This window comes from Anomaloglossus baeobatrachus, chromosome 2, assembly GCF_048569485.1.
Source record: "Anomaloglossus baeobatrachus isolate aAnoBae1 chromosome 2, aAnoBae1.hap1, whole genome shotgun sequence".
NCBI classification, from domain to species: Eukaryota; Metazoa; Chordata; class Amphibia; order Anura; family Aromobatidae; genus Anomaloglossus; species Anomaloglossus baeobatrachus.
In genome coordinates, this window is record NC_134354.1 from 92,669,962 (window position 1) to 92,682,526 (window position 12,565).

General features: G+C 43.1%; 1 protein-coding gene across 1 annotated transcript in view; it reads left to right on the top strand.

Annotated features, from left to right (window-relative positions):
• The window catches only part of GRPR (gastrin releasing peptide receptor), a 179,773-nt gene that overhangs the window by 143,143 nt on the left and 24,065 nt on the right, over positions 1-12,565 (top strand). The window contains exon 2 of the mRNA XM_075335169.1: positions 7,410-7,761. Coding sequence (XP_075191284.1) covers positions 7,410-7,761 — 352 coding nt within the window. The remainder of the gene's footprint in view (positions 1-7,409; positions 7,762-12,565) is intronic.

Consider the following 12,565-nt stretch of genomic DNA (forward strand, 5'->3'; position numbering starts at 1 on the left):
GGCGGTGAGTCAGGGCCCATCCTGAAAATGTCGGCGATGTGGACTTCAAATAATGGTGCCCGGAGTTGGTGCATGCGCAGATGGAGTTCTTGGCTCAAGAAGTCATTGGCACACATGCCGCCTCCGGCCCATTAATCTCCCAGCAGCAGAAATAAGGAAAATGGAGTCCAAAGGTGGTGCATGCCCAGATGAGATCTCAGAACTTTTCATTGAGCCGACAGCTCAATATGCACATGAGCCGACTCCGGTCACCATTCCTTTGAAACCCGCACTGCCGACAGTTTCTGGATGTTCCACAGCAAGCATCTGGGACACCTGCCGCGTTGTCCGCAGCATCGCGCTACTCCACTACCGCCCTTGCCTCCTGTGACCCCGCTCCTCCACCGATGTCGCGCCCCTCCGATAAGACACCACCGGATTTTAAGACGAACCCCATTTTTGTTTTTATCTTTTTTTCTTTAAATTTGGGATGCGTCTTATAATCCGGTGCGTCTTAAAAAACAAAAATTATGGTACTTCATATTGCTACATTCAGAGATGACCGATCTATCAAAATATAAAATCAATTAATCTGATCACTACACAGCGTAGCAAGAAACAAAATTCCAAACTCCAAAAATTATGTTTTTTTGGGTTGACGCAAAATTAGATTAAAATGCAATGACAAGCAATCAATATATTGCATCTACTCAAAAATTATATCATTAAAAGCGCCAGCTCAAGACGCAAAAACAAGCCCTCACTGAGCCCCAAATACCTAAAAAATGAGAACGCTATGGGTGCCGGAAAATTGCGACAAAAGTGCCATTCTTTTTTTGGACATATGTCTGAATTTTTTTTCACCACTTAGATAAAAGTAAAACTATACATGTTTGGTATCTACGAACTCATACTGAGCTGGGGAATCATAATGCCCAGTCAGTTTCACCATATAGTGAACACCGTTAGTGCAAATGCATGATTGTGTTTTTTATTTTACTATGCATGCAATTTCACCGCACTTGGAATTTTTTTTTCTCGTGTTCCTATACAATATGAGGGAGAATTAGGCTACTTTCACACATCCGGTTTGAGCCGTGCGGCTCAATCCGGCTGTGAAACCTATGCAACGGATGCGGTGAAAACAGCGCATCCTTTGCATAAGTTTTTACATGCGGCCGGTCCGTTTTTTTCCGGTTGCGGCACGCTTCTGAGCATGCACAGTGGAAGAAACCGCATGCGGCGGCCGGATGCGTTTTTTTCCGCATCGCGCCGCATCCGGCGTCCATAGGCATGCATTGAAAAATGCGCCGCAGCAGCCGGATGCGGCGCGATGCGTTTTTTTTTGCCGGAGCAAAAACGTTGCAGGCAACGTTCCATCCGGCCGCGGCATCGGCTAAATCTGCCACATGCGGCAAAAACCGGACTGAACGCACGCCCATGCGGCACAATACGGCACTAATGTAAGTCTATGCAAAAAAAAACACAACCGGCGGCAAAAAAAACGGTTGCGGTTTTTCTGCAGAGCGCCGTATTGTGCCGCAGAGCAAAAACCGGATGTGTGAAAGTAGCCTTAATGGTGTTGTTAAAAAGTACATTTCATCCTGCAAAAAAAAGCCCTCATATGGCTATATTAAAGGAGAAATAAAAAAGTTATGGATCTTGGAAGAAGAGGAGGAAAAGACAAAAAACGGAAAGTCGTTGGGGGGTGAAGGGGTTATTGTACATTGCTTCATTAGGACCTCTTGAACACAGCTTGGTCTTTTTGATGAAGGATGTTAGAGTTGTATAACTCATTGAAATGGAACTTGACAGCTGATTCAGGCAGTGGCTGTATGATTGAAGCCATACATGTTTGATTGGAGCCTCACGGGAGACTAGTCTCCCCGCCCGCTCCCCTGGAGTGACAGGTGTCTCCCTGTCTGTCAGTCACTGGCAGTAAGTGGTGAGACTTCCCCGGTGGCTTTTAAAGTACGTTGTTCTCTGAAATACTTTAGTGTTTGAAACATACCTGGCTGAGATCACACAGCCACTGCCTGATACATGATGTCCGTGGATTCAGAGTTGCCAACTTGATTTTTTCTTTTTCTGGACGGCTAATCAAAAAATCACTGACAATATTTTTTACAGACACATTGAAAACTATAATAAATTATTAGGATTATATACGGTACACGTCTACAGCCTGTAATTCTGTAGTGAAGACATCGGTTGTATTCACTGTCAACTGTAAAATGAAGATAACTGCAGTCCAAATAACTGTACAAGTTTCTTCAGCTTCAAAATAAATCACGGAAGGCTTAAATTTTCATTACGAGCAGGACAAAAAAGTTTCCTATCTTTACAGACTGTCCTGGAATTTCTTGACAGTAACCCAGCGTGGATCGAGCAGCATCTATCAGCTGTCAGGTTCTTTTATAAAGAGTAACTTTTTTTAATTTAATTACTCTTAATGCATTGCAAAATTATGAATATTGGTACTACTGTATATCTCATTACATTATTTTGTTTTTTTTCTCCCAATCTGCAGTGCTGTTTCAGTGTCCAGTTCATGCTCCTTTGGAAGCTTCTTTCAACTGCTGCTTAGCAAAATTTATTTAGTATACCCACACAGTCTGTTTATAGAACTTTCTTAATGTGTTCCTTTTTGCTACCCACCCCTTAAGCAGGCTTTACACGCAACGATATCACTATTGAGATGTCGTTGGGGTCACGGAATTCGTGATGCACCTCCGGCCTCGTAAGCGACGTCGTTGTGTGTGAAACGCAGGAAGAAGAGGAGGAAAAAATGGTCAAAATTACATACCTAATCGTTGATCGTTGACACGTCGTTCCTTTCCTGAATATCGTTGCTGTTGCAGGACGCAGGTTGTTCGTCGTTCCTGCGGCAGCACACATCGCTATGTGTGACACCGCAGGAACGAGGAACATCACCGTACCTGCGGCCACCCGCAATGAGGAAGGAAGAAGGTGGGTGGGATGTTCAGCACGCTCATCTCCGCCCCTCCACTTCTAGTGGGCGGCCGCTTAGTGACGCCGCTGTGACACCGAATGAACCGCCCCCCTTAGAAAGGAGGCGGTTCGCCGGCCACAGCGACATCGCTAAGCAGGTATGTGTGACGGGTGTAAGCGATGTTGTGCGCCACAGGCAGCTATTTGCCCATGGCGCACAACCGTCGGGGGCGGGTGCAGGGACCAGAGCACTCTCCAGTCGCTGGAGTTTAAGCATTTGAATACTGCTGTCAATCTCAGACAACAGCCTTTCAATGATGCCATGACAAGGAATTGATGAATTACCATGGCAACCAAGTTGATGGCCCACATAAGTGCCATCATAGTCCTCCTATGAAGCTCAGCCATGGGTAGTGTTTCTGTATACTTTACTAATGTGAGATTCCACTCAATAGTTTACAGGGGTTGTCCAGTCTAAAATAAGTCTGCAGTCCCTCTATGTGTCACTCTATGTGACTGCAGACTGACGAACCTTGTCAGCGCAAGCACTGTGCACTGTGAAGATTTGCTAGTTTCTGAACCGGGAACGTCAGTCACGTGACCGCAATTGTGCATTATGCTTGTTCCGGGCCAGAACTCGACTAGTGGGCATAGCCTCACTCAATACAAGTGTATTGATTAAAGCCATGCCCACTAGACAGTCACTCCTTCTAGTCTGATGTGCCCTCTCCATACAGTTGTATAGAGACCACACCCACTTCTCAGGTTTTGGCCAGGTATATGAATAGCGTGCAATTTTGGTTACAAGACCACCGTTCCTGGCTCAGAAACCAAAAATCACCCAACACTGATGTCCTGCAGAACCACCTGTCAATCAAAGCTGTGGCTCATGGGAAGAATAATTTTCACTTTTTCCCAGGTGTCACACTTTCAATACACCTTCATAATGCTATTAACCTGCAGAGTAAGGGGTACTTTATACGCTGTGACATCACTAGTGATTGCTAGCGATGTCGAACGCGATAGCACCCGCCCCTGTCGTCTGTGCGACATTTGGTGATCGCTGCTGTAGCAAACATTATCGCTATTGCAGCGTTACGTGCACATACCTGGTCAGCGACATCGCGACATCGCTGTGACTGCCGAACAATCCCTCCCTCAAGGGGGAGATGCGTTCGGCATCATAGCGACGTCACTGCGGCGTCACTAAGCGGCCAGCCAATAGAAGCGGAGGAGCGGAGATGAGCGAGACGTAACATCCCGCCCACCTCCTTCCTTCCTCATTGCTGGTGGACACAGTTAAGGAGATGTTTCTCGCTCCCGTGTTGTCACACATAGCGATGTGTGATGCCGCAGGAACGACAAACAACATCGTACCGGTGGCTGCAGCGATATTAAGGAAATGAACGACGTGTCAACAATCACCATTTTGGAACGATTTTGTGATCGTTTATCATTGCTCATTAGTGTTACACGCTGCGATGTAGCTACCGACGCCGGATGTGCGGCACTAACGACGTGACCCCGACGATATATCGGTAGCGATGTCACAGTGTGTAAAGTACCACTAACCCTATACACCGGAGATCAAACTTAGAGAACAATGTATGATCACTTGCTTTTTTCAGAAATAATGTAATATACATCGATCAACAATTGAAGGTTTTTTCTAAGGGGTGCACCATACCACTAGAACAGTGTTTTACAAAAGATCCAAAGTTTATCAACATTAAATCTGTATTTTGCCTAAAATGTGATCATAATTTGAGAACAACAATGAGTGTAGCACAGACAAAGATTATAAGTACATTTTCTGAAGGTAACAACAGTCACCATCAGTAGGATGCGTACAGGCCTTTGCTTTGCTTGACTCCAGCACATCTGCGGCCACAGGACATCACTATTCTCTCACACTGCTCTGGTGTGATTTTAGGCCACTCTTTTTACAGTCTCTTCCACAGTTCTCTGACTGTTGTGGGTTTTTTGGCCATAACTTTGTCACCAAGGAATTTCCAGAGGTTTTCTATTAGGTTTACGTCAGGACTCTGGGCGGCCATTTCATTACGTAAATGTTTTCTTTTTCAAGGAACTGCTTTACTTGTTTTGTTGTGTGACATGGGGCATTGTCCTGCATGAAAATTGCTGTCTGATTGAGTGATGAAAGCAAGTAAGGAACCAGGTGTTGTTGAAGAAGGTTCTGATCCACACTTGGATTCACTCTACCATGTAGCTGTATGAGAGGTCATACTTCTGCTGCAGAAAACATTCCCAAAACCATGACACTTCCTCCCCCACCTTTCACTGACTTCTTAACACACTTTGAGTTCAGTCTTTCCCCAGTTTCCCATCAGACCTAAGTAAATTAAACTTGCTTTCATCACTAAAATGAACTGTGGAGCACTTCTCCCCTCTCCACACAACATGCTCCTCACTAAAGGTGAGTCTAGCCTTTTGATTTTTTCTCCTAATGAGAGGCTTGGTCACTAGAGAGTGAGCTTTCAGTCCAAATGCTCTTAAACATTGTGACACTGTATGACGAGACAGATCCTTACCCTGTTCGGTGCTGAACTGCAGAGCAATTCCAGCTGCAGTGTTGAATCGATCACCCATGGAGATTTTCCGCATGATCCTGTCCTCTCTTGCATGTGTCTTTCAAGGGCAACCAGCCTTCTTGAGAGACTTGAAAAAGTTTGTGATGTTGTAAAGATGCAATATTTTTGAAATCACAGACTTGGAATGACCAACCTCTCTTGCTATGGCTGATAGGGTCACCCCTTTGGCCTTCATCTGGATAACCTGCTGCCGGAGGGTTTCAGTCACTTTGGAACAGCACACCATTTTTGCAAAGTCGGTGCAAACTGGAAAGTTAGGTTGCCAGTTACATAGGGTTTGTCATATAATTAAGGAAATTGGCACCAGGTGCCAGATTATCACCAATAACTTGCAGGTATCTGAAAGTGTTCTCTAATTTTGATCAGTGTTCTTACACATATCTCATTTACATTTTTATTATGTGCTTAGGAATAAATTCAACTTATGAAATAAGCTTAATATACGGTATTTTTTGGACTATAAGATGCACCGGACCATAAGACGCACCCTGGTTTTAGAGGAGGAAAATAGGAAAGTAAAATTTTAAGCAAAAAATGTGGTCATGACACACTGTTATGGGGCGATGATCTGCTGCTGACACTATTATGAGGGTAATATCTCCGAATTCTCTACTAAGGTACCCCATCCTGATAATGATCCTCCTGCCTTGTATATGATCCCCATCCTTGTATATATATGTCCCTCATCCTGGTATGTGCCCATATCCAGGGACCGTATATGCCCCCATCCAGGCATATGCCCACATCCTGGTATGTGCCCCTATCCTGCTATATACCCCTCCACCTGGTATATGGCCCGCATCCTGTGATACACAAAAAAATAATTGTTTATACTCACCTTTCCTCACTCCACGCAGCATTGCTCATCTTCCTGTCTGTGCCAGCAGCAGCACCGCTGACCTGTGAGGAGCCATGCGCACAGCGATGATGTTATCGCTCTGCATACCACTCTCCATACACATCAGCGGGCCAGCAGACAGGAGGACATCGCGATGCTGCAGGGATCAATGGCCAGTGAGTATACTTATTCACTGCCCCCCGTGCTGATGATGATATGCGGGGGGCAGTGAAGAGCGCACACATGACCAATCCAAGCTGTAGTTGCCAGGGATGATCACGCGGGCTGGCTGTTAATTATTCGCGCATCACCCACCCATCATCCCGCCCACCTGAGAGATGATGGGCAGGAGGATGCAGTGCATATGAAAAGAGGCTAATGAGCAGGCCCACATGGTCACGGTAGGGGCTGCTACAGCCTACTCTTGCCGCCGATGACCCGCTCCACCGCAGCACCCTCATTCCCCGTAGCATACATTCGGACTATAAGACGCACTTCCCACTTTTCCCCAACATTTGAGGGGGAAAAAGTGCGTCTAATAGAAAAATACGGCACTGCTAGTTAACTCATGTTAGGATATAATCACACAGGACTACATCATGACAACAACATTTAGGAAATTGTGTGATCTCCACTGTACATAGCAGATTGAATGTGGTTACGTGACAGGTTCCAATTAAAGGGGGTGTTCTAAATAATGACTAGCAATTAAATTGTAATGCAATTTACCTGCTGTTTCTTCATATCTGTATACAATGCAGTCTATTAGGTCATATGTATATATATATATATATATATATATATATATATATATATATATATATATATATATATATAAATAAAAACTTATGATCTACATATTTTTATTTGCTATTGAACTTATTTTGTAAAAAAAATCTGTATAAAATTCGCAAACTAAAGAATCAGCAGTTTAATGGTGAGGTTTTATTGTGTTTAACATTCTAAGAAACTGCCAATCTGACATTTTTAGCAATGTAATCTTCACACAAATCTGCTTCTCATTTCAGGTACACAGCAATAGTAAAACCCATGGACATTCAAGCCAACAATGCATTGACCAAGATTTGTATCAAAGCTGCTCTCATCTGGATATTATCTATGACACTGGCCATCCCAGAAGCTGTTTTTTCGGACTTGCACCCTTTCTATGACAAAGAATCCAATAAAACATTTGTCAGCTGTGCTCCATACCCACACTCCGATGGACTTCACCCAAGAATACACTCAATGACTTCCTTTTTGATCTTCTATGTTATCCCTCTATCTATTATTTCAGTGTATTACTACTTTATTGCCAAGAATCTGATTCGAAGTGCGTACAATATGCCAGTGGAAGGAAACGTTCATGTTAGGAGACAGGTATGATTTTACCGTTTCTAAAAATTGTAGTTAATAAGTTATTATTATTAATAATTATCATATTTTTTTGTTTATATGATGCACCAGATTATAAGGTGCACCCCAAATTTAGAGCAAAAAAAAGGTAAAAAAAATGGGGTCTGTCTTACAATCCAGTGGAGCGGTCGGCAGCAGTGTTGGAGCAGGGTCTCAGGAGGCAGGGGCTATGGTGTAATAGGACGATTCTGCAGGGGCTGGGCTGGAGCTGTGGGTGATATCCTGGAGCTTCAGGCAATGTGCTGGAGCTGCAATCTGCTGGGGATGCAGGCCGAGGGCGCTGTGCTTGGGCTATAGGTGCCATCCTGAAAATATTAGTGGTGCGGACTTCAAATTATGGAGCCCGGAGTCGGCGCATGTGAAGATAAAGCTCTCGGCTCAAGATCTCATCTGCACACGCGTCGCCTCTGGCCCGTAGCTCTCCCAGCAGTGGGCTTAAGAAAAATGGTGCCCGGAGGTGGAGAGTGCACAGTTGAGATCTTGAGCCAAGAGCTCCATCTGTGCATGTGCCGACTTCGGGCGCCCTTATTTTGAAGTACCCACTGACATTTTCATGATGGCGCCCTTAGCTCCAGCACAGCGCCCGCGGCATTGCTTGTTCGCCCCCTCTCCACCATCCCTGGTAAGCAACATTTGAATTATAAGACGCACCCCTCATTTTCCTCACACATTTTTTTGGGAGGAAAAGTGCGTCTTAGGCCATGTGTCCACGCTGCGGAAAATGCGCGGATTTTGCCACGGATTTCTCGCGGAAAAGCCGCGGATTTTCCGAAAATCTGCAGCAGCGGCACTTCCAAGCCATTTCAATGGCATTTTGGAAATGCTGTGTCCATGCTGCGGATTTTTCCGCGGCGGATTTGCCGCGGATTTTGATCCGGAAAAATCTGCAGCATGTCAATTGTTGCGGATTTTGATCCGAATTTTGGCTATAGAATGGGGAAAAAAAAAAAATCTGCATCAAATTCCGCGGTAAATCCGCGGTAAATCCGCGGCAAATCCGCGGCAAAAAAAAAGGTGCGGATTTGCCGCGAAAGTCGCGGATTTTCATGCAGAAAAATCCGCAGCAACATTCTACCGTGGACACATAGCCTTATAATCTGAAAAATACAGTAATCATTGACAATCTGTTGAATCACTTGTGTGGTGTGGAGTTCATGATGCAGCCACTGCTTTTCCCATTCTAGCGACAGAAGATTTTCTTTAAATATTGACTCCTAGGGGGCGCAAGTTTTTGGAGTATGCAGTAGTATACACATTCGCTATGATTGTCCCTCCTCCAGCAGGTGAGACTAGTGATGTACGAGAAAAACCCTTCTTGTTTCAACAAATGGAGGTTTCTGAACTCAGCTTTCCACAGATCAAAACCTATAACTTGTCACTGTTATATGTCAAAAGTCTTCCAAAAGGAAAGATACATTGTAAATATTCAATGCATAAGAAAATAAGAAACTGAGTTGGATTCCATCGAGCTTTTGAAACTTGCAATAAATTAGCCAAGCTTTAGGCTGTGTGCACACAGCAAGTTTTATCACTTTTTTATGCATTTTTCACTGCAGTTTTGTCACAAATCAGCAAGGACATCCTTATGTCAGCAAAGTCAATGAGAATGACTCAATCTGCATGTCAATTCTTTCACTGTTCTTAGCTGGGTTTTCACCGTTAAAAGCAATGAATAAAAAACACATAAACAAATGCTGCAAAACACGGAAAAAAAGCATGTCTTTGCCTCAGCGTTTTTCCTTGCAGAAGATGCAGATTTGGTGCAGAAATTTCTATAACCAAATCTGGAACATGTGCACATAACCTTAATGAAATTTAATGAAATTTTCCCTCTATAAGAACCCAGTCTAAAACTGCAATAAGAAAATAATTTGAAGCCTATCTATATCTTTGATATCTTGAAAATAATTTATAGATACGTTAGTTAATAAAATTGAAGTATTAAGTTGCAATCTTTACTCCTTCATTATTTTCATATGCAGTGTGCAGCCTGATCCAAATTTCAAATCTCTTCCAGGAATATAGGCTGAATATGTGTGCTTCCTGGGTGCTACTGACTTTATTAATTTATAGATTAGCACAGCTTCTACCCACCACTTATTTCCCTTAGGCCACTTTCACATTGCGTTTTCACCTACGTTCACTGGTCCCGTCGAGGCGTCCATCCGAACCACCCCGCAAAATGGGTTTCGGATACATTCGCCGACTGGGCCATTGATTATAATGGAGCAGACGGAACGGAGTCAGTGTGTGCTGTCTTGCACCATTTTCGGTCATAAACGTTTTCTGCAGGCGGACACCAGAACGTAGTCTGCTAATACTAAGGAAATCCTGAAAACATGACTTGTTGGGGACCTGAAGTTTGGGAGACACTGCTTTATAAGGAATGTGTCATCTGAATATGACCAAATATTTAAATTAAGTTTTTGATTTGCATTAATTTTTTGAAATTGCGTGATAATGTTTTTGCTTTCTCTATCATGATCTTTATAAAATTCCCATCCAATCGGTGCCCCTGCAACTTCATCGCAAGGTTCTGATCATTTCCATGGCAACCCAAGGTTGTTAGGACAATCTTCAGATCAGCCAGCTATAATAAGCTTATTATTAGACCATGCCAGGAGCATAGTCTAAAAGGCTTCTGCCACTTCATCACTGGTGCATGGCAATTATATCAGCGATCAGAGTAATAAAAGTTAAAGTAGCATACATGGGCTAAATAATAAAGTTTAGAAAAAGTTTTAAAAAAATGTAAGAATATATATGCTTAAATTTTTTTTTTAAAAAAAATCACAAAATAAAGAAATAAAATTATACCAATAAATACATGTATTTATTTAAAAACAAAAATAAACCAAAAAAATAAACATATTTAGAATTGCCATTTTTAGAACAACCCAGAACATAAAACAGTCCCATTATTTAACCCCTTCAGTGAACACCGTAAGAAAATTAAAAAAGTGGCACAAAACTATGCTCTTTCATAAAGCCGCTTAACAAAAAGTGGAGTAAAAAATGATCAAACAGATGAAAATAAATAAAAATGTTATGTATGGAAATGTCATCTTGTCCCGCAAAAAACAAGCCACCAAACAGTTCCATCAGTAGAAAAATAAAAACATTATAGATCTCAAAATATAGCGATGCAAACACAATTCTTTTTTTATATTAAATAGTTTTTATTTTCCAAAACAAGAAAAATATAAAAAAAATATGAATATGGTATCGCTGTAATGCGTACTGACCCGAAAACGAAAACTTTCTTATCATTTTTGCCACATGCGGAAGGCATAAAAAAAACTGTTCTTGAATTACTGATGTTTGCTCTTTATACCTACTAAAAACTAGAATAGAAAGTGATCAAAAAATGGTATGTGCCTGAAAATGGTACCAATAAAAATGTCAACTTGTTTTGGAAAAAACTAGCCCTCGTGTGTCTCTTTCTGCAGAAATATAGAAAAATTATAGCTCTCAAAATAAGGCAATGCAAAAACTTTTTTTGTAAAATGAATGATGTAAAACATAAATAAAATAGAATTTTGACCTTATGTTAATTTGTTCATTTTTCCTACAAAAGATTGCAGGAAGCCTTTGCTCACATTTATCCTGCACACTCTATGCTGAGCACTTAGGGGCACTTTGCACACTACTACATCGCAGCTGCAATGTCGGTGGGGTCAAATTGAAAGTGACGCACATCCGGCATCGCATGCAACATCGTAGTGTGTAAAGCCTAGATGATGCGATTAACGAGCGCAAAAGCATCGTAATCGTATCATCGGTGTAGCGTCAGCGTAATCCATAATTACGCTGACGCGACGGTCCGATGTTGTTCCTCGCTCCTGCGGCAGCACACATCGCTGTGTGTGAAGTCGCAGGAGCGAGGAATATCTCCTACCGGCGTCACCGCGGCTCCCGTAGGATATGCGGAAGGAAGGAGGTGGGCGGTATGTTTACATCCCGCTCATCTCCGCCCCTCCGCTCCTATTGGCTGCCTGCCGTGTGACGTCGCAGTGATACTGCACAACCCGCCCCCTTAATAAGGAGGCGGTTCGCCGGCCAGAGCGACGTCGCAGGGCGAGTGAGTCCATGTGAAGCTGCCGTAGCGATAATGTTCGCTACGGCAGCTATCATATCGCAGCTGCGACGGGGGCGGGGACTATCGCGCTCGGCATCGCAGCATCGCCTTGCGATGTCGCAGCGTGCAAAGCCCGCTTTACACCAATGTTTCCATGTAAATCTCTGAGATATATGATTTAGACAGAACCACTGATGTGGACTTTGTCTCGCCTATGATCCAGCAGTGTCTCTCTTTTTAGGTGTCTTTTTAGACATATTTTTAGGCATGCACAAACTTGTAGTTGGCCACAGGTTTGTGCACCTCTTAAAAGCGGGACACCGCTAAACAGAGACCACACAAAGTCTAGAGTAACTCTGACTGCCTCATTAGTGAATGGATCCATTGGGGGCTTCATCTGAATCATGTGTTTGAGATATTTAGATGGAAACCCTTATGCAAGGGCTCAGCGTAGAGCATCGGATACATGTGACCTGATCCAAAGTGTTGTATACTGCAAAATGCCACCAATAAAAGCTTCAACTCAACATAAAAAAAACAAGTCCCCACTTGGGTCTGTCACCTGTTAATAGAAATGTAGTTGGTGTCCAAGTTACTGGTAGCACATAGGCCTTGGAAAAGTGACATGGTTTCTGGTTATTGGGCATAGCAATGTTTTGAGCACTACTATAATTTTCGCTCTGCAACTTC